Source organism: Triplophysa rosa, linkage group LG2, assembly GCF_024868665.1.
Source record: "Triplophysa rosa linkage group LG2, Trosa_1v2, whole genome shotgun sequence".
NCBI classification, from domain to species: Eukaryota; Metazoa; Chordata; class Actinopteri; order Cypriniformes; family Nemacheilidae; genus Triplophysa; species Triplophysa rosa.
This window is the reverse complement of record NC_079891.1, coordinates 35,764,420-35,787,249: the sequence shown is the minus strand read 5'-3', so window position 1 is coordinate 35,787,249 and position 22,830 is coordinate 35,764,420. Positions and strand designations below refer to the sequence as shown.

The 22,830-nt window shown below is 40.3% G+C and overlaps 2 protein-coding genes across 5 annotated transcripts in view; both read left to right on the top strand.

Annotated features, from left to right (window-relative positions):
- Positions 1-4,465: 4,465 nt before the first annotated feature.
- Positions 4,466-13,369, top strand: slc1a3a (solute carrier family 1 member 3a). 3 transcript variants are annotated; one of them, XM_057353311.1, is made up of 10 exons: positions 4,466-4,656; positions 6,455-6,673; positions 7,403-7,540; positions 9,269-9,473; positions 9,560-9,602; positions 10,068-10,339; positions 10,723-10,956; positions 11,055-11,249; positions 11,336-11,515; positions 12,008-12,454. In XM_057353311.1, exons 2-10 carry the CDS (start codon positions 6,493-6,495, stop codon positions 12,024-12,026), a joined length of 1,467 nt encoding a protein of 488 aa, XP_057209294.1. In that variant the 5' UTR covers positions 4,466-4,656; positions 6,455-6,492; the 3' UTR covers positions 12,027-12,454. The 3 variants fall into 3 exon arrangements, with proteins under 3 accessions (XP_057209294.1, XP_057209281.1, XP_057209288.1); XM_057353298.1 differs by lacking the exon at positions 12,008-12,454 and adding an exon at positions 12,483-13,369 and having other exon boundaries at positions 4,489-4,656; XM_057353305.1 differs by lacking the exon at positions 12,008-12,454 and adding an exon at positions 12,483-13,369 and having other exon boundaries at positions 4,504-4,656; positions 11,381-11,515.
- A 3,648-nt stretch (positions 13,370-17,017) lies between these two features.
- The window catches only part of nipbla (NIPBL cohesin loading factor a), a 31,825-nt gene continuing 26,012 nt past the window's right edge, over positions 17,018-22,830 (top strand). The window contains exons 1-3 of one of the 2 annotated variants that reach the window (XM_057354824.1): positions 17,018-17,303; positions 19,183-19,332; positions 19,910-20,075. In XM_057354824.1, coding sequence (XP_057210807.1) covers positions 19,269-19,332; positions 19,910-20,075 — 230 coding nt within the window. In that variant the 5' untranslated portion in view covers positions 17,018-17,303; positions 19,183-19,268. Of the gene's footprint in view, positions 17,304-17,404; positions 17,979-19,182; positions 19,333-19,909; positions 20,076-22,830 lie in introns of those variants that run through there. The other variant, XM_057354833.1, reaches the window with a different exon arrangement.

Genomic DNA, 22,830 nt, shown 5'->3' with positions numbered 1-22,830 from the left:
CCTTGATTTGGCACATTTAGGATCACAAGTAACTTGCTATTCTAAACATTTTAATTTTGTTTCATATTTCATCTCTGTAGTGCCCGTGTAAGCCATCTGTAGCTGTTCATTCATTCCCACGGCAGTGTACAGAAATCAGAAACCACACAAAGTTCGTAAAGTCCTATTGTTCCTCCATCCGCCTTTATAGTCGCTCTATTGTCAATGTTGGATTATTATATGAAATACATAAAACCAGCTCACTTAAAAGTGAAGGAACTCTCTTGTCAGCGAGAGAAACCTAAATCACGCTGTTCACAAAAGCCGCTGCATCTGATCCGGATTCAACGCTTGGCACCAGACAGTCTGATCGTTAGAAATCATTCTTGCCGACACAATAACCAGTGAGCAAGTCCTCAACCCTGAATATCACTTCAGATTAGCTCCACACCAACATGCATTCCTGTTTTGGGTAAATATCTATGAAGGTATTTCAGTAGCAAAACTTGAGAGCATGTAGATTGTGAACTTGCAAAGTAAGTATTTGTACCTGTACACTAAAATGTACACTCACAGCCCCAATGTGAAAACTTGTCAAATAAAAAACTGAAGTTGAATGTTGAGATTTGCACTCGTGGACAAAACTCACAAATCTGTCTTCTGAATTTGAAGTTGCAGAAAAATAGTTACAAACGTGTAAACTGGCATTTACAACATACATTGGCAGATACAAATGCATAGCACATATTTACACGTTTTCCTAGATTCAGATTTGAATCGCAACCACAAATATCTACAACCTCTCAAATCTTCCCGCCTTGATTTATCCGGCATGTCTGTTTGTGCATGTGCTGAAGATCAGTTAAAGGCACACACTACCATTTTAAAATCGTTTTTTAAATCATTTTAATTTAAAGTCTAATGCAAAAATACCTGAAATTAGTTTTGTATACAAAATGTTGTTTAATGAATGGTTGAGTTTTGCTGCGAAGAGAAGGCCTCCCTTAATACTGTGAGACCTCCCGGGTGGGTTTTCATTTGGGAGGTCAAAAGGGAAAACCCCGGAAATGTTGCACCTTGCAAATTCCCCTCTCACAGTCAAGTGTGCAGAACTAACACGATCGACGTCTGTCGTTCTTGATCAAATGTATATTTCAGATGATGTCTTTATTCACACGGAGTCCGAAATTTGCGCACGTTAAAAAATAAATACGACCTCTCGTTGTGTCAATCACATTTACCCTCTGCCTCCGATATGTTCGTCCGTCATAAAACAAATCGTACTGGGTTAGATTTTCTGCCTTTTCGCATCTGTAGCGAGAATTTTGAGAGGCGTTTTGACAATTTGGAGACACTGTACAAACCAGCGCCAAATACGAAAAAACGCACACGGACTGTATGTGCAAAGACCCTCATTTAGCAGACGCTTTTATCCAAAGCCACTTACGAATGAGGTAAACAATGGAATCAATTGGCACAACAAAAAGCATAAGACTGTAAGACAGTAAAACTCATTTCGGCCGGTTTCACAGACAAGGCTAGCCTCTGTCAGGACCAGTGTTGGGTAAGTTACTCTGAAAAAGTAATGAATTACTAGTTACTAATGACATATTCAATAGTGTAATTAGATTACTGTACAAGTTACTCTCTCCAAAAAGTATTTAGTTACTTATTACTAATTACTTTCTATATCCTACATCAACCTTGATTAGTTCAGTGATTCAAGGATAGACATGAAACGACTCTTAATTCATTCAAATAAATCATATTAAACTACATAAAGTAGAATTATTAACTGATAAAAGTATTACAAATGTGAGAATTATACATTAAAGCACAGATTTTAAAGTTAGACTTTGAGTTTTGATGTCAATTCCACTATTGCACACACATATATTACACACAGTATTTAGTTTAATTACATCAGAAGTAACTGTAATTAAATTACAGAAAAAATAAGAGTAAAGTAATCCCTTACTTTACTTTTTCAAGGGGAAAGTAATCAAATTACAGTAACTAATTACTTAGTAACTAGTTACACCCAACACTGGTCAGGACTATGCGTTAGTTAATTTGTGGCTTTTAATAAAATGCCTTAGAAACAACATCACCGATGTGCATCTTGAGACAGAACAATGACACTGACATATTTTAAGATATGTCAGGGCAAGATATTTTCAGTTAAGACAGCTCAAAATTCCTTTTAGTCTGGGACTAGTCTTAAGCCTTGTCTGTGAAACCGGGGCATAGCCTACCACAGTATACAAAGCTAAGATTTTTTTTAAATCTTAAAGTGCGTTTCACAGTCATCACGAGGTGTGTCCACACACACGTGACTGCTACTGTGTGATGAAATCTCTCAAACACACCAAAGAAATGACACAGAAAACCTTCTCTGACATCCAACTAGTGCTGGCAATGATGCCAAGCGTGACAACTGGTCCAGAATCAGCGTGTTTGTGAGAGTAAATGTAGTGAGCTGTGCTTGTCCTGCGAGCGCGGGACGCTTCTGTTTGAAGTCCGATCCTGGGAACCCCACCTCACAATACCACACAAACACAAAGACGGCCCTGAACTCCCAGAGTTCCCACTGTATCTGTTCTCTGGAGGGGAGACAAGAGAACGGATCGCATCACCTGCCCCGAATACGGCCCGCTCCCTGGGGATACCCCCACCCTGTCTCACCGCTCTGAGGTTTTCCAAACCCTCGCTCAGACTCAACGTGAGTTTAAGATCGAACAAAGAAAAGCCATGTTTTCCTATGAAAACTGTGTGGTTGCCAGGGTGTTGCTATGCAGTTAGCTAATGTACCCTAGGTGGGTTTCAGTGCATTGCAGTGTGGTTGCCAGTGTTGGGTGTAATTAGTTACGAAGTAATTAGTTACTATGTAATTTAATTAATTTTCCCTTGAAAAAGTAAAGTAAGGGATTACTCTTATTTTCCCTGTAATTTAATTACAGTTACTTCTGATGTGATTAAACTAAATACTGTGTGTAATATATGTGTGTGTAATAGTAGAATTGACATCAAAATTCAAAGTCTAACTTTAAAATCTGTGCTTTAATGTTTAATTCTCACATTTGTAATACTTTGGTCAGTTAATAATTCTACTTTATGTAGTTTAATATTATTTATTGTAATGAATTAAAAGAGTCGTTTCATGTCTATCCTTGAATCACTGAACTAATCAAGGTTGATGTAGGATATAGAAAGTAATCAGTAATGAAACACTTTTCAGAGAGAGTAATTTGTACAGTAATCTAATTATACTATTGAATATGTAATTAGTAACTAGTAATTCATTACCCAACACTGGTGGTTGCTAAATGTTTGCTTGCTTTATTGGCCCATTTCTATTAAAGTGAAAAATATATATATATTGCATCGTTTACCTTATTCTCATGTCATGTCAAACCATGTATGAGTTTCTTTCTTCAGCAGAACACACAAGAAGATGTTTTGAAGAACAACACTAAACCCCATTGACTTCCGCAGAGACATTTCCTCAAAATATCTTCTTTTTTGTTCCACTGAAGAATGACTCGCATACAGATTTACAAACACATGAGAGAGAAAAAATGATGAGAAATTAGTGAGGTCATATTGTGTAAAAACATACGCTGTTCTCTAGAAAAGTTGCCTACCTCGTGTGTGTGTGTGTGTGTGTGCGTGCGTGCGTGCGTGTGCGCGCGCGCGTGTGTGTGTTCCATGATGTCACACTCTAAACGTTCTCTCACAAAACCTTCCTCATCATCGCATCCATGGAAACAGCAAATCTACGGGTGGGTTACTGTGCTCGTAATTCAGATGTCCCCCTTCCCAAAACGCCCCTGACTCGCTCATGTCCCGCTGTGGGCTTCTGTGAGTCCCACAATAATGAAGTCTAGTGAAGTCACCCCACGTCCCAAAATATCTCCAGAGACAAAGAGTTCCACTCATTGTGATATTAAGTTTAATTTTCATCAAAAGCTCAAGACACGTGGAGTATTCTGAAGCTGCTGTGGTGCTCATTCACAGACTCCAGCAGACAGCGCTGAGATCTATTCCTGTCTGGCTTCTTCAGGTGAGACAGATGTTGGTCAAAGCACGGACACTTGTTGTGCAAATGTGTTTTGCATTTGTATGTAAACTAACTCAAAAGTAAGAATTAGTTACAGGAAGTCAAAATATTGACTTTTTAAAAAATAAAATTAAGTTTACACTACTTGCAACTATTTCATTACTTTGAACATTCGGGTTTACAGTGTATCGAAGTAGTACACTATACAAGTATGCTAGTACTAGTACACAAAGTATTTTCACAAAGTGCACTTAATAAAATGAACTTTTAAAGAGAAACACTGTTACGCATCTTGTGTGATTGTGTTTTTTCAGCTGTGTCACTTTTGGCCCACGTGTGGTGTGTAGATTTGGAGGGAGACGTTGGAGAGGAGGTGTTTTGTTTTGTAAGCTCCTCCCACAGTTGAGCTGGCAGTTCCTCTTCTCCTTCAGTGTGTGAAAGAGCTTCTCTCACTTTCACCTAGCTCCGCCCCTTCTCTCCCTCCCCCTGCTCTCTTATTGGTTCTTCCTCATCTATCTTCCACACTCCCTCCACGCTTTTCCAAACTCTTCTCTTTCCCTTCAAAGTGCACACTTGTGTCCAGTCATCATCTGCCCGAGGAGCTGCTTCACTGTGACGTGAGTATGTGGTTTGTTTTGAGCTCTTGTGAGACCATGTGAGTGGTTGGAGAGAGAGAGAGAGAGAGAGAGAGAGAGAGAGAGAGAGAGAGAGAGAGAGAGAGACAGAGAGAGAGACAGAGAGAGAGAGAGAGATGATCAGATCAGAGCACACGTGGAGCTGCAGCGTTTGCTTGTTTTTTGAGCACATATGCGTCTGGGCTCCGATTCAAAGGCTTGTGCTGACCTGAAGTCTCTCAGTCACATGACTCACACTGAGTGTGCAACAGGTAAACTAGTGAAAAGAAACAGTGTGCGTGTGAGGGATCGTCATAACACAGACCTTTCATTCAGCTGCTGCTGGATTCTGTGGTTATTATTATTGAATTGATTTCGAAATACTTTTTTGTTGTTGTGCAATGTTGGTGGTGCTACTCACATGAATGATCCTCAAATCATGTTTTGTCGTGTCATTGGTCTTTATCAGACTTACTATTTTTGCCTGGCAGATAATAAAAAAATACTGAAACATTTAAGCAGACGTTTTCATTCTACAAATTAGGAACTTTCAAACTTTGAAATGCTTGGAGGAACCCGAGCCATCCCTTCTAAAAAAAATAAGAATAAAGCTCTGCCCAAAACATAGACAATTTAATGGTTATAATGGGAATTGTACTGGCTTTAAAGGAACCTATAATGGTATCTACTGCCCTGCTGAAAAAAACATATAGAAACCTAATAGAAACCATCACAGAAATTCTAATGGTTTGCATTAGAATACCCTTACAACCCATTAGCTTTTTCCATTAAAACCAACCAACCAAAATTCCTTTTTGTAGTGTGTTTTGGGCATTATTCCAATAGGATTTAACATCCCACCAATAGAATCCTTTATTTTCCACTTAAACCAATACAAGTCCCATTATAACCATTTAAACCATTACAACTTCTTTAGCGGTTTCTATTGTTTTTTTAAAAAAAAACTAGAACCCCAACAGAAACCATTACAGAAATTCTAATGGTTTCCGTTAAAATACCATTACGAACCAGCTTTTCCATTAAAACCATTACAAAATTATTTTTTGTATTGTGTTTTGGGCATTATTCCAAGTAAGGGATAATCCACAGCTAGCCGTGCGTTAAAGGGTTTTAATGCACGACGTGGAGGCCAAGAGGAGAGTGGTTGCTTCTGCAAAGTGCATTAAAATCCTTTAACGCACGGCTAGCTGTGGATTATCCCGCTTATACCATGGTCATTTGCCAAGTTAAATCTTTTATTGATGTCTACAGTGACATTTTAGATCAAACAGGTGAAAATTACAGTGATTTTGTCAGTTAATTTTAATGTAATTAAACTGACGAGCTACCTGTGCCTTAAAGGGTTTTAATGCACACCTTCCAGCCAATCAGAATCCAGTATTCAAAAAGACCATGGTATAATAGGATTTAACATCCCACCTATAGAATCCATCACATACCAGTAGAACCATTACAGTTTCCATTAAAACCATTATAACTTTCTTCAGCAGGGATGCGAGGGTGGGCTCTTTTGGTTTGGGCTAGTAAACACCTAGAACTCCATAGTAACACCATAGCAACCACCTACAATAGGTTTAATTTCTCTTTAGAAAGTGTTCAAACCTGGTTAACAAAATGATGAACTATCATCCATTTAGGCTACCATTAAAACCAGTAAAAAGTGGGTGGCTCCATTAGTTTTCTGGTTTCTCCCAGGCAGGTAACACCTCCAGTAAACCCGTTAGGATTTCTCTGATGGCTGTTGAGCTGCTGATGGCTTTTTGTCTGCTGTTGTTCGCAGTTTAACGGAATAGAAAGCGTCTGGTGAGTCGGTCACTCATGACTCAAGGTAACGGGGAGACGCGCCTCCAGCGCGGCCGCGCGCAGCAGCTACGGGACGGAATCACCGCGTGGTCGCGGCAGGTTCGCGCTGCGGTACACAACGTCACGGTCGATGACGTCAAAGGGTGCTTCCGGCGGAATGCTTTCGTCATCTTCACAGTCGCTGCCGTCATCGTTGGTGAGATGATGTGAAATTAAGATGAAAGTGAACGATTTAATTATGCTTAACATATACACGGAATATATTTTTATATATTTTAGAACGTTTTAGATGATTTTTTTTCAGAATCTAAATAATGTTGCACATTAGAATGAGAATAGGAAATAAAATGCAAAAATTACATGAGAAAAACCCGGTTCAAAAGTTTCAATACTCTTGATTCTTTAATATTGTGCATTCTGAATCTCTAGCCCAGATACATACTGTATGTGTGTATTATTCTTATATATAGGCCTATAGGATCCAATAGGATTGTTTTTTAAGTGAAGCTGACATTCCATTAGAACTCCTTAAAGATTTTCACAAAGCCTGTATTGTTCTGGGACACCAGCGATGGCAAAGTAAAACACAGTTTTAGAATTTCACAGTCATGGCTTTCCTTTTCCTCCTCTTCTGGTACTTGAAGGAAAGATGTTATATAATAACCCTATGGTGTAAATTCTGTTTCTCGTGTGGAAGACACAAGTGAGATTAGACCAAGCCTCAGTCACTTCACAAAAAGAACACGAGCATCCTTCACCATCTCTCCTCATGTGTGACACCGATGAAAGAAAATCTTCTGGCTCTGGAAGGACAAGACCTCACTTTTTGTCTTGGTTTTGGGTGCACCGGACCATTCAATGTGACTGGAGCTCATTTCTTTTGCATGATTTATAGATGTTTTATGGAAGTGTGTTTTTGTCACAGGTATAATCTTGGGCTTTGGACTGCGGCCGTATAAAATGTCATATCGACAGGTGAAGTATTTCTCTTTTCCTGGAGAGTTGCTGATGAGAATGCTGCAGATGCTGGTGCTCCCTCTACTGGTGTCCAGTTTGATCACAGGTACAATCCCCACACTGAACACACAGGGGACTGACTGATCCCGGATCAGCAGCGCTCACATCTTTCACTCTTTGTTCTGTCGCCCAGCGTTAGTTGCTTTCTCTTTGATTTGGAAATGGTCTCGAGAAAGGTTAACGTATGTTCTCTGGTCAGGGTTGGAATGGCCGAGGGAAGGGATTGTGTGTGAGGTCAGTGTTTTCATGGTCTTCTTACAAACACTCTAGAGGTCAAGGGTCAAAGTGACCACATGGAGAAATGAACAAAAGACTCTTTGAGCGTCTCTCTCTTTCTCTTTTGGGCTTTCTCTAGAGATCTTTCTGTGTGTTCAAAAAGCAGTGCCATAGAAATAAAGTCACAAACTTTGTTGGCGTGACAGTAGATGAACGGCTTCTAGATTTATATATTGCTTATATGGAACAAACACAGCTTGGTTTTATTTTATTTTGGCGGACATCACCACATCAATCCCTCCAGCCACACTGTAAAAAAAATCCCGTGAAAAAACAGATAAAGTACTGGCAGAAAATTATTTGCTTGGCATTAATGCTGCAATGCAAATGAATGCAGTGCAAAATGTAAAATACAGGTAAAACAACTGTAAAAATGAACACAGAAAATTCCTTCATATTAATACAGTATATTGTGCCCTATTTTTACGGCTTTTTTTTAGAGTGCAGCTGGCATATAGACATCGATTTCTCATCTGGATGGAGGAATTCATTCAGGTCTTTTTGTTGAAGTCAGAGATATGTGACCGATGTCATGTTGACTAAAGTTGTTTTCTTCAGACAGAAGCTGGTTTGTACTTGGTTTCACAGTCACAAGATATCAATGACACGGTGGAGATGTGCACAGCTCGTCACCTGTGAAAGCCAGACACAAGGACACGTGTCATTGCTCATGCTGTCAGCAACATGTCTCGCTCATATTTCTCTATTCAAGAGTTAAAAGTTTGTCCATTCTGACATTTCATTCATGAGAAACAATCCCATAATCCAGTGCTCATTACAGACAATGATTGAGAGAGAGAGCGAGAGAGAGAGTGCTTATTAAACCTCTTTGTGAGGGTCACACACACAGAATTTGTCTTTGAGATGTGCGTGTGTGTGTGTGTGTGTGTGTGTGTGTGTGTGTGTGTGTGTGTGTGTGTGTGTGTGTGTGTGTGTGTGTGTGTGTGTGTGTGTGTGTGTGTGTGTGTGTGTGTGTGTGTGTGTGTGTGAGAGAGAGAGAGAGGTGATTACTTTGCATTGTCAGAGAACTAGACTTTATAAGACTTCTGCAGAGGAAGTCCTGGTTACCATGGAAACCGAAGTTAATGAGAGAAGCAGCATGACCTGTGTGTGAGGTTCCCAGACCTCTGTGTCCGAGGGCCATGAAGAGGACGAGGGGAGCAAAAACCTTTCTTTCTTTCTTTCTTTCTTTCTTTTTGAATTACTCGTCATATTGACCAGTTAGCTCAGATAGATGATCTGAAAAAGATGAAAACGTGATTCTTATGGACACATTAAGACGAGAAGCACAGCAGTCTGGAAGTGTCCAGCACACATTTAGTACAGATTCAAATCATTTCAGGCCTCACATCAGGACGTTTGTTGAGAGATGTCATTTAAGGTTGGAAATGTTGAAGGTACTAAAATATAGGCAATATATACACATTTTGGTGAAAAGTTTCAAGAGGTTCGAAATTCTTATTCTTTTATTCATGTTATGTCATATGGTCCATGACAGGTATGGCAGCTCTGGACAGTCGTTCTTCAGGGAAGATGGGCATGCGAGCTGTAGTTTATTATACCACCACCACCATCATCGCCGTCTTCATCGGGATCATCATGGTCCTCATTATTCATCCAGGACGAGGAAGCAGAGACGAATTCACCAAACAGGAAAAAATAGAACAAGTTAGTCCTGCAGATGCTTTCCTGGATCTCATCAGGTACCACAAACACCACATGAACTCTACAGGGGTTAAAACATCTGTATGTTATCTCTGTTTGAAACTTGTTCTCTTTGTTTTTACAGAAATATGTTTCCTCCTAATTTAGTGCAGGCGTGTACACAGCAGGTAACCGTTCCATTCTGTTGACTCCATTAAAGGGACAGTTCACCCAAAAATGAAAATTCTGTCCTCATTTCCTCACCTTCCAGTTGTTCCAAATGTGTATAAATGTCTTTGTTCTGATGAACACAGAGAAAGATATTTGGAAGAACGAAACAGATCTCGCCCCCCATTGACTCCCATAGTAGGTTAAAATACGATGGCAGTGAAAACAAAGTGCCCCAGAACTGTTTGCTTTCCTACATTCTTCAAAATATCTTCTTTTGTGTTCATCAGAACAAAGAAATGAATCATTTGGAACAACTCGAAGGTGAGTAAACGATGACAGAATTTTCATTTTTGGGTGAAGTATCCCTTTAATACGCTGTTCAAAACCAACAGTTATTTTATGTAGATTTAGTTTCTTCCTAAATTTTGGAACGTGAAATAAAATCACGAATATTAATCTTAAAGTGTCTCTTTGCGTCTCAGTTTAAGACGCAGTATGCCAAGCGTGTGGTGACGGTAACGTTGACGGTGAATGAAAGCGTGTTCAGTTTGACAAACGGTTCGGATGAACTCAAACGCGAGGAGGTGATACCGGTTCTGGGAACGGTGAATGGAATCAATGCTCTGGGTCTGGTGGTGTTCTCCATGTGCTTCGGCCTCATCATCGGAAACATGAAAGAGCAGGGGCGACCGCTGCGAGACTTCTTCGACTGTCTGAATGAAGCCATTATGAGACTGGTGGCCATTATCATGTGGTGAGTGATTTACAGCGAGAAACGTCTCAGCTTTGACCTAATGAAGAAACCCATGAAACGTCTGCTTTACTTCTGTTTGGCATTTTAAGCAGAATTATCAAGCACACGCGTGAATGATCAAGAAGAGAATGAGTGAACGTGAAATAAAATGGCTTTGAAATCTGGCTCGATGGTTGGAATAAGGAATTCCCTGTGAATATAGACCATGTTTGAACATTTGTTCAATCAGACACAATGTGGGTTTTAAATGCAACCATCAAAAGGAGCATTTGTTTCTAATAGATCAAAAAGATTTCTCTGGTCTCATATAGACATCCGTTGAGATGAGATTTCTTGTCATGTTTTCCACTGAACGACGGACATCACGTGCGTGTGTGTTTTAGGTACGCGCCGCTGGGTATAATGTTCCTGATCGCAGGAAAGATCGTGGAGATGGAGGATTTATCAGTAATGGGCGGTCAGTTAGGCATGTACACCATCACCGTCATCATCGGTCTGTCGATACACGCCGTCATCGTTCTTCCACTCCTGTACTTCCTCGTGACGCGGAGAAACCCGTTTGTGTTCATCGCTGGCATTCTGCAGGCCCTCGTCACGGCCCTCGGTACCTCATCCAGGTGAGCGTTCACACTTTTAAAATCAATAGCATTTATGATCGCTGTACGTGTGGGGATCAGATCCTGATCGGTTCAACTCCTCCCGTTTCTCTCTGTAGCTCTGCCACGTTGCCCATCACGTTCAAGTGTCTGGAGGAGAATAACGGTGTGGATAAACGCGTGACGCGCTTCGTGCTGCCCGTAGGAGCCACTATAAACATGGACGGCACGGCGCTGTATGAGGCTCTGGCCGCCATCTTCATCGCACAGGTCAATGACATGGAGTTGAACTTTGGACAGATTTTGACCATCAGGTAAATCACCTTTCGAGTGCTCACGAATCAGTTGAAATGATTCACTGTTTTACTGTAAAAGTGATGTTCGTTGTGATGTACCGCAGGTGGTCAGTGAAAGATGAAGTAGAAATGATTTGGTATCTTTACAGCATCACGGCAACGGCGGCCAGTATTGGTGCAGCTGGAATCCCTCAGGCTGGCCTGGTTACCATGGTGATAGTGCTGACCTCTGTGGGGCTGCCCACCGATGACATCACTCTAATCATCGCTGTGGATTGGTTCCTGTGAGTACAAAGTTTCTTGTAGTATGACGAGGGAATGCGTGTTTTTGTGTATCAAACCACACTGAGAGTTCAAAAGCAAGACCCGATGTGAGTTTGCCAGTCACAGACAGTTTAAAGGAATTTCACAGTTGAACAACAGTCACAATCATTTCTATAATAACACTGCTTCACTTTAGTTGTACTCTAGTTGCTCTTTTTGATGGCCATGAAATGTACAATATTTAAAAAAGTCATCACAATTGATTGTAAACATCATGGAAAATCAGAGATTTTAGGGTGCTTTGAAGATGTGATGCACGCAGATCTCTGGACTGATTTCCACATTCAGATTCCATATCCCATAATCCAGTTGTAAACGAGCGTGCAAACATCTGTTTCCTATGAATGTTCTGTTCCAGAACCTAACACTGATATTTGTACAGTACACCCCTGCTGTATACTGACTTCACATTGGATCCTGTTTTTGTTGTGACATTATACGCCGGTGTCCAGAACAGAAGATCTATTGTGAGGTTTATGAGAGACCCTCAGCCCTGAGGAACGGAGGGGGTCCAGCGGGTGAAAGATGGATCAGAAAAAAAACAAGAGAAGAAACTGAGCTGCACGTGATCTTTACGGCACTTTTGAAGAAAAAAAAAATCCCCTCATGTGTTTGTAAATCTGTACGAGAGTCTTTCTTCAGTGGAACACGAAAGAAGTTATGTTGAGGAATGTCTCAGTGGTTTTGTGTTCACACGATGGAAGTCAATGGAGTTCAGTGTTGTTTGATGATCGACATTCTTCAAAATATCTTCTTTTGCGTTCTGCAGAAGAAAGAAACTCACACAGGTTTGGCGTGACGTGAGGATGAATAAATGAGGGTTTTGGGCTGAACTGTCACTTTAAGGGTCAATTTAAGGGAATGGTGATGGTTAGTAAACAAACACAGAAGCAATCATCTCTCTCTGTGTCTTTCTCTGACTTTTAGAGATCGGTTGCGCACGACCACTAATGTTTTGGGTGACTCGATTGGCGCTGGTATTGTGGAGCATCTGTCACGTCACGAGCTGCGTTCTGCAGACGCTGAGATTGGAAACTCTGTGGTGGAGGAGAACGAGACCAAGAAATCTTACCAGCTCATCTCTCAGGAGAGCGAGTGCGCGAACGCCAAGATCCCCGACAGCGAGACCAAAATGTGAGGGAGTTTCTTCATGGAAAACGGGAGTTTTGTACAAACGTTAGTGATGTGTGATAAAGCTGTCAAACACGCGTACAGATGCGTTGTGAAGTCCAGCAGATATGAATGTGTGAAGAGTTTCAAACAGTTGTGTTGTAGATGTAGTGAACTCCTTTGATTGTGTTAGCTATCAAAATTCGTCTGGGTTTTTGTCCCAAAGAAATGGAATACTGTCAAGAAAAACATTCGTGATGAGACTTCAATTTACTGTAAGGTGGGATGTTTAGGAAATGATGATTAAATTCATTGTAATAGGCTGGGTTTGTTCCTGTGCACTTTACACAGGAGCAGTGTTGGGTAAGTTACTCTGAAAAAGTAATTAATTACTAGTTACTAATTACACATTCGATAATGTAATTAGATTACTTCGTAACTAGTTACACCCAACACTGCACAGGAGTTCAATGATTAATGATTCGTTGCGTAATATCGAAGCAGATGAGACAGGACGGTTTTATCGGCTACAAACATACCGCGCGCACGTTTTTGTCTGTAAAACAGGTGAATATCTGTGGTTAAGGGTCCAGGTTCAATCACTCAGAGCATGCATACGTTGATTTCAGTTGATGTAATGATTTCATTTCAAGACTTTATAGATGACTGTATGTTTGAATACGGAATAAAAGAATGATTAAATATAAAAAGCTCTTTTGATTTTGTTCACTACACGCCGGAATTACAGCATGAATGGATCTAAATGTTCAGTCATCGGAAGAGCAGCACCACCCAGATCTCTAAAAACAACCTTACAGGGACTTCTGATCCCCTCACATTCATCATCTGCTGAGAAACACTCGTCCGGGGCATCACTATTATACTGTACTTATCGAGAACATTGTGTTATTTTCTCAGAAAGAACGTGAGAGGAGATCTCTGGGCATGTCAAGACCTGGTCGACACATGTGCTGAGACAGTCATTCTACTCGATGTGAACATGAATATAGATTGATGTGTTTAGTCAAGTTAAACGGGATCATTTACGGTATACAGTATGTTAATGATATACATTTCAATATCAACTGGCGATCATTCAGTGCCCTCAGAAGGTGCATAACACCTTAAGTTAAATGTATATAACAACTAACTGGACAAGACGATCCATTTCTATATACTAAATGTGTGTTCGATTCAAAAGTACTTTGTTGGGCATTTTTAGTTTTTGCATAGGCCTACAATGTTTCCAAAGAACCAATACATTTAAGGTTATATTTATTCATTCAGCAGAAGCTTTAACCAACATGAATTTGAAATGAGTAAAAAAGCAGTTTGTCCCGAGAAAGCAGAGAAATACAAAGTGCATTAGTTGCAGTAGTACAAAGTACCAGGATTGTTCAGGTTTTTTAATGCACAAACAAAAGAAGTGATTAGCCACAGTAATTCAGTAGATCCCAGTAGTATCAATAAAAACAACTGTTTTTGTAATACGAAGTTTTCCACATTTGAAGAAAACAGTTGATCTTCTGTTATGCAGATAGCAGTGACCTGTGATACCGAGTCGCCATCCAGTGGAGAGAACAGTAAGCACAACCCTTTAGAGGTCATCACATGGGTAGGGTTGCACCAGCCATTCCTAAGTTCTTTCTTAACACACTAGATGCTTAGTAACTACTAGCTAGTTTGTAACTAACTCTGCAGTCTGCACGTTATTCGGTTGCACCATTTGGTCGTAAGGCAGAACGTAGCTAGATCCTTGGTGTTTCGAGTCTGACGTCATCACGCAACAGTGTTTTTGGCGAATTTAACAATCATATGTAGTTTAGATGGTTAGAGTTAGGGTGTGGGTTAGGGTAAAGGTTTCGTAAGACTTGAAATACCAAGGATTTAGTCAAAACCAACAAGCCACGCCCACGGATCTGACTCGAAACACCAAGGATTTAGTGAGAGGCCTAGTTCGTAGCTCTCCGTAAAGGAATGCGTAGTCGCACAATATGACGTTTACCTTCAACAGTCCAATAGCAGCCTTTAAATTCGTGAGAAAAAGTTGTGTTAAAATGTTGTGAATTTCAAAACGTTCTTGATTTAAACTTATTTCACCTCACATAATAACGCTAAAAATACGTTTTTCTTAGAATAGAATACTACCTAATAGAATAGAATACTACCTAATCATGAATAACATAATATTAAACAAGATTAGTTAACAAATGCTGATTAAAACCAACACAGTCCAATAAAATCATAATAAATGACTTGTAATATGGGTGATTTCATTTTACTGCCAAGTATTACTGCCAATGTTTTTTGACGTGCACAACACAGGCAGATAACGTTACACAGACGGGTTCTTGTTAGAGCCGCTAATAATGTAATGCCATCACATAATGTTCTCTATTTTAAAAGGTAAGTGACTGTAAATGTCAGCATTATCATGTGTGTAAATCATTGAAGAATGCGGAGTGAAACAAGAGCTTATTCTGTTAGTTTGCTATTTTATTCCTAGTTACTCCTGACGGGAGGCTTCCGTAGATATTTAGTTTACACGTACGTTACGCTTCAACTAAGTTGAATGGTGTAACTCAAAAATATTTAGTGCGAACTTAGTGCCCATTTAAGCACAGCTGGTGCAACCGGCCCCTGCTCTAACCAATGACTGAAGAACAGAAGACTAGAACAACAACGTTACATAATGATTTTGTCTTTTAATAGTCTTGTTTTATACAAACACTAAACAGTTGTAACAGTTGTTGTGATGGTAGGTTCCATTAAATTAACTGAAAAGCAGTTAAATACATTATATCACAATTGACAAAACATATGACTTGGTTTGTCTTCATACATCTTTTGTCTGATTAATAAAGGATTTCCTTTGGTTTTATAATAAATATATGAAATTAAAATGATTTCCCGCCATGATCAGATAACAGATTTGGACATAAAAACATGATCTAATATTTTCTTAAATATACAATATAGGCCTACTTATTTTTTCTTTCATTATATCTGCAACAAACAAACAATGTTGTTTACCCAGAACTAATTAAATAACTCAGTATAACATCCTGTTACATGAAAAAGGTATTTAAAACAAAATATTTCCTACAGTGGAAACTGATCAGATGTACTTTTCTGCATAGCAGTACTATGAATTAATGCAGAATGTACATCAAAAAGTAAAATCATAATCGGAAGTTATTGTGTAATTTCTGGGCACATATAGATGTTTTTTTACATGTATTGGGCACTGTTTTTCACCACAGTTATAAATGCACTTGATAAAATACCTAAGAAGTATTGAGAAGTATTCATAGGAACATTAGTACGTAGATGGGTTGATCTGAAATCATAGTCAATAAGAATAATTACATATAAGTAGGTTTATGATGAAAATTTGATTATGTGAAGAAGAATTGATGATTTAATGACACAATCTGTACCTGTAACCAATGATTGTTCATGTAAATGCACTTAATGTCACTTTATGCATGTTTATAGCACATTTGAGCACAATGTAACAAGGTAAAATCCAGTGATGTTTTTAGAGGCCTAAAGTTTGAAGCCTGTTGTGTTCTCTCTAAAACCTGGGGATTTTCCACTGTTTAAAAGTAACCATGATTACGCACGGACGCCACGCCGTCTCGTATGGAGACCATGGCTTGTTTGGTGGTCTCGTGTAGTAACCATTGTATGCAAATTATTTTAAAAATGATGTAATAACCAGCGTACCACCATTAGATACGTACCTTGTTACCTGGGACTTATTGGTGGCAGACAATTAACAATTGGTTAATAAAAATAAGAGATAACAGGAAAACACCTGATTGGTTTCAGAAGAGACCACCTTTCAGAGATTTTACTATAATTATAGACTGGAAAACACTTGGTTTTTAGATGACTTAGAACATCTCACTTTGTTTGGCTCGAGCAAATAAAGTTAACTCCTCCACATCCGGACCTTCTTAGTCTGAGAGATTTTTTGAACTACGAGACTGAAATTTTTCCACAACAAAGTTCAAAGACAGAAACACAAATAAAAACAAACTTAGGAGTACAATTTTAAAAAAGTAGGATTTCTATATATCTGCTTTCACAAAAACCATCACATCTGTGTCTGAAGGAAAAAAGTATAATAATCACGTTATTAGTCTTACGCCATATAACTTACTATAGCTTGTGATTTTGTGCATTTTATTTGATTATTTTGTAAGGACTGAGGTCGTTCTGTATTTGTTCTAACAATCCCTTGCAAGTTGCTTCTGGCACAAATAAATAATAAAAAGTAGTATTTGTGTTTCCGGTCAGTCTCGCGACACACCATCTGTTGTTGCCGTTTGTTAGAAAACAAAGGCGTAATATATTAAACATATGGATTGAATGCGCAGTTTTATTGACAACTTTGCTGAATAACAAGATGCTTTGTGCATTTTAAAACATACATAATGTGTGAGGAGAAAAAATGTCAACCTCCCCCTCCTCACGCTCAGCGCTAGCGTTGTGTTGTTGTTAGCCGCTCGGCTAATGATCTTTGAATAGCAGAGAGGGGGAGCCAGAGACTCACAGCAGAGCGACAAACCGACCTCTCATCCCAACAAACTGACCCTCAATTCTGCTTCTTTCAACTTAGCCCAACATAAAGTAAGTAAAAAAACCCAAACGTTTCCATCTAAAGCTTTTATTAGCGATCATCTGCGTTATTTCGCAGCATCTCCTTTCGGTTTTTCTCGACGAAACGCGTCTGAGGAAGACGGACGTCCTCCGGCGCGCGCCCGTGGCGGGAAGCGCGTGACCCGGCGTCGCTCTCGCGCTCGGAGTCCGAGGCTTCAGGAGAGCTCGCGGAGGCCTCACGACACAAACACAGACGGGCGTTTTTGCGCCTCGTACCCGAATGTATTACTAATAATTAAACCGCGCGCGTTAAAATGACCGGTAACGCTTCTTTGCGTGACGTACGGGCGGGCGGTAGAACGGAAGAAAACGTGAAGTGTTTTTATTGTTAGCGAGGGGGAGACGGAAGGATGTGCGTAGCCGAGTTAGCTTTAGCATTTAGCTCGTCTGTTGCTCTGACAAAATAATCGAACGATTTGCAAACAGTTGACCACAAAGCCGATTGGTTTATTTTATGAACGAGTAAAATATACAGTAGAGTAGGATTTTGATAGCAGTTCGCCTCAGAGAAGAGCGTTGCTAACTAGCGAGCCGCTGTACGGAATCGATTGAGTCGCTAGCTAACGCTTTGCTAGAAGACGAAACGGACCGAGTGTAACGTGTGTCATCTCTCGTTAACCCACAGAAGACTCGATGCGAGTGATGGTAAATGTTTACTAACTTGTGTTCACAACTTTAGCTCAGAGAATACGCGTGAGCCGTGTTTTGAGTCCGATAAACAACGGCCACATACGCGTCAGTGTAACGCTTTGAGGATGAATGGTGTCACTCTCCAGTGATTCACTTCTGTTTTGTCAACACTGCGTTTTGGTCGTTTTGTGTCGTCGTGTGTGCACAGATGTGTCCCGTCAGTCCACTTGTGTCAATTCTTCAATAGCTCGATTATTTGCGTGAAAGAGTCATTACAATACAAAGTATTTGCATTCGCATTCAGATCTCAATCCCTCTGCAAGCCGTTTTCTGCAGAAACTGGAATCGCTTTAGAGGATGTAGTGGTTGACTTTGTTTTTGCAGTTTTGTTTTCTTGGGACTTTTTGCACAGATTTGATTTGATATTAGTTTTTTTTTGGCGATCTGCATGCAAGCGAAACAAAAATATGTGAAATCTAAAGGGCCATCCTCTTTCTTACATCGCTTATCTGTCACGGGAGCCCATCAGTCATCAGCTCTGGACTGTTTACCTTCCGAATACAGTATCACATGCAAATGATTCATGAATATTCATGTATTTGAAGTAGCCCGGATGCGGAAGTTTTATTGCTGGTTACTATTATATTATTTGCAGTATTGAATGAAGTCTCGCTCTTACACACGAATACACATCTTTGTTTTTCTGTTCCGTGCGTTGCGAATTATTGGTGCTGCAAATAATGCAGTCTTCATGCTTGTGTGTTTTGCGAGGCATGCATATTGCACGTGCAACTGAAAAGTACAGCAGATTTGTTTTGCATCTGCTCTTTTGTGCCTGCCACGAGCTGTCCGTCTCGCAGCTGTCATTGGTCCCATGAGGAAGACGGGGCTGGGCCTGCGTATCTAATGAAGGGGTGTGTCCACAGTCCATCCTCTCCCAGACTAGAGTGGGTGTGTCTGTCGGGCTGTCTGTCTGCACTGTCGTGGATGTTTTCCGTCTCTCAGAGTGCTTCCCTACGTGGCACAGAAATCAATACACCTGTTAGAGACCATGCGTCTAAGTGGACCGATTCTCCCCAGTGGTCTTTATGTTAGGAGGGAGATTGTATGTTTTGAAGCCGGGTTAAAATTCACATTATCAACGAACTATACAAACAGAATATTTGTAAAAGAATGTCTCGTGTCACAAAACCTCATACAAGCGTATTTTTCTCTCCAGGATTGAGTGAGATGTGAGGGATGGTCAGCGTATAAATATCTTTGAGGAACTCTGTGTGTGTTGATCTTCTCTGGCCAGCCGTCAGTATGAATGGGGACATGCCACATGTGCCCATCACAACCCTCGCTGGGATTGCTGGTCTCACTGACTGTAAGTACACACGGCACACACTGTGTACAACACTGAGCACTCGCTTTGAATCGGTGTGACTGTAGCTTAAACTGTACATAATGCGATGCTGTTTTTGCATGCACATGCCAGACTTGTGCATTTATTTTGTGTATTTTTTGTTGTTGATGGGAACTATACGAGATGAATAAAATACTTATAAAGGTAGTTCGTTCACTTTATTAAACCAATAACAGACATTGAATTTCTAGCAAAAATTGCTCGTCTATGTTTGTACATATATTACGGTTTATACTGTGTGTTATGAAAATCTTTGGTCATACCGCTCGCCTCAAATTCTACTTGTATAACAATATTGAAGTGATAGTTATTTTTTGATTTGCGCATATTTTTAAATGAAATATAGCTTCATATCAGTATTTGCATAGACGTTGTAAGTATAAAAACTATGCAGACGAAAGAAAGTTTCATTATAATTAGGGAAAGTTCCTCTGCGCGGGAGGTTTCGAGATCTCTGAGTGCACTTCATGTGGCTGTTAGTTGTTGTCCCTGTGACGTCTCGTAGTAAAGAACGCTCTCACGTTGTTTTTGTGTGCAGTGCTGAACCAGCTGCCCCTGCCCTCTCCTCTACCGGGCACCAGCACTAAGAGTCTGCTGTACAGTGGGCGTGTAGCTGATGAAGTGAATCGTCTGATGGACTGCAGGGATGAGACTCTGGTCTCTCAGATCGCCAGCGGCCTCAGCCAGGTCTCCACGGAGCACATGTGAGTTTCTGCTTGCGTTTGCACCTCTCTTCTGCCCTTGACATGTGACGCACCTCAGCATGCCCTGTGACACCTGTCCCCGTCCGTCTCGCTCTCCGCATGTGCACGATCGTCTGTATTCTAACTCGTCTGCTCATGCACATTTCTCTGCTCCTTTGGTCACCGTTTACTTTGTTTTTAATTAACGCTTTGAAATGCAAGAGTATTTTTGATGGCTTGTCAAAGGAATGGGTCATCCAATTATACTAATAAACTTTTGTCATTATTTATCTTCATGTAATTCAAAACTTGTGCGCTGTTTCTTTCTGTGGTGGAACACACAAACAACACATTTTAAAGAATCTTCATAGCTTTTATTTTATGTCATGACGATTCGTAGTGACCATGGGCTGTTAATCTTCAAATAAGACTTTGAATATATTGCACGAGTCATGGACTACAGTTTGTGTTTTTTGTTGGTCCGTGAAGCTTTGTGAGCAAATCAAATCAAAATGTATTTATTAAAGATGAGGTAACACACGCAGTTTCTGCCAGTCTCATATTAATCTCAAGTACCTACACAGTAGCAGGGCTCCAGACTAACTTTCTTTACTAGGACCACTGTAGCCCCTGACTGAAATTTTTAGGAGCGCAAGCAAAAAATATAGGGGCACACCTTAAATCAGCCTGCCTGCAATGCGATTATTCAATTATTTTCCCCAACATAACTGTATTACTGATACTGACAAATAAGTTACTTGATGACAGCAGATTTGGTTCTGCTTATTTAAAAAGAGGCAGAGTCTACAGAGAAGCTTTGTTCTTGATTGCTGCTAAACAGAGAGACTGTAATCTGAATTCATTTGAACCAACATACATTGTGCTTGTCAAAAAGTAAAGGTTTTGTGTTATTACGTTCTTACGAGGATTTTTTGTGTATTAGGGACACTTTCCCTCATGTTCACACAACACATGTAAATATAACGTCAAATAAAACTTAACAAGAGCATTCGCCTGTCGTTCGTTCTTGCTGTGAATGGATTTGTAATGATCCAGCGCTCAAACAGACGTTTCCTGCACTCCTCCACGGTTAGTTTTGATTTAAACGTCTCACATATCAAACCATTCGTCCTCGGGCTCAAGAAATCCGTCACAGCAAACAGCGACTCGTAGTAATGCGCTCACGTTGTGTGTGTGTGTGTAAACTTGTCAATGACGACCTGGATTGTGCGCGTCCGCGGGAAACATCAGTGACGCGAGTGACCCGCGCAGTTGACTATTACATGCAGCCTGCACAGGTGGCGGGCTCGCGTACTACTCGTCTTTCCACATGAAATAACAACTAGAAGAAAATCCAAATTTGCAGGTCGCACATGCGCGAGTACTTGTAAAAAATGCTTGCGCTGTCTCAAAAACTAGTCGCAAAATGCGACCATTCAGTCGCAGTCTGGAGCCCTGAGTAGTATTGCATACTTTGTATCTTCGAAGAGTATTTAGTTTGATCAAATTTATAAAAGAGTGATACGGCTGTACGATTATTTCAGGAAAAAGACGAGCGCTTGGAGGCATGCAGGGGGGCAGAACTACAGCACGAGCACGCAATTCATCATCGCATTGATTCACTATAAGTTCGTGTTGTTTACATGATTCACATATGCGGCGATTGCCAACAAAACTTAGACATATGACTCATTTTGACTTACCGCATGTGGTTCATGTCCGGCATCTTTTCAGTTTCAACCCATCTCCAAATCCAGCGTTATAGCCACAGTTTATATAACATTCATCCCCCAAATACAGTGAGCAAACAAACACAGCTCAACTTCCGTAAGCTGAGTGAAGCGTTATTGATGGGCGTGCTGCTCTTTCTCATGTTGGCTGGTTGATGCTTTGGCGTGCTCTTTCTCTCACGCTCGTGCGTGGGTGTGCTCTTTCGCATGCTGGATGACGCGTGGGCACGCTTTTACGGGAGAATTGTCCAATGAGGGACTTAGAACCCTTGTTACGAAAAGGGAATACATGTTCAAATTTTTTTTCAGAAACCTGTACGAACCCTGACAGAGTTAATCGAGCACAGAAATACTACGTCATACATTCAACTCGGTGTTAAGCCATGTTACGCTACCATGTTAAGCTTGAGAAGCCAGCACGTTTAATAGTGTAAAGAAGTCAGAATGCATGAAAGAGCATGTTACCTCCCCTTTAAACGTAATAAAAGCAACAAAAGGACATAGAAATATATGTAAACCGAGGATTTACATTGCATTCACACAGGGCGTAAGCGTTAACGCTTCTCATTTACTTTGAATGGGTGACGTCATGTCTTGTCGAACTGAATTGTAGGTCCATCGGCGTTGCGTCACTGGCGTTGTTTGCGGCAGAAGTTGAAAATTTCTCAACTTTTCAAATGCTGATGCAGTCGTCAGCCAATCAGATCACCTTATGCAATAATCTTGTGCAGGCTCGAGCCAATTGAACTCTAGGTTTATTGTGTGGCATTTCCAGTTGTTTTTCATGTTACAATACCAGCAACTGCTGTTATTTCTGGATATAGTCTAGGCATGTGCCGGTATCAAATTTCCATGCTGCGGTTAATTGATTAAGGTTTTATCACGGTGCGTGGTATTACCACACTGTTATCACGGTATTCAATTCTATGAGAAGTGCAGGTTGAAAATATAAACCAACTTCAGTGTTTTCCTCTTGATAACAACTTTAATTATTTTAAGTAATAAAGAGAACCTCAAACATTTAAATACAAATAAATATCAATAAA

Coding starts and splice junctions, on each gene's coding strand:
- slc1a3a (XM_057353298.1), top strand. CDS start 6,493: ATGACTCAAGGTAACGGGGAGACGCGCCTCCAGCGCGGCCGCGCGCAG. Junction 9,474..9,559: donor GCTTTCCTGGATCTCATCAG/GTACCACAAACA, acceptor TTGTTTTTACAG/AAATATGTTTCCTCCTAATT. Junction 9,603..10,067: donor TGCAGGCGTGTACACAGCAG/GTAACCGTTCCA, acceptor TTTGCGTCTCAG/TTTAAGACGCAGTATGCCAA.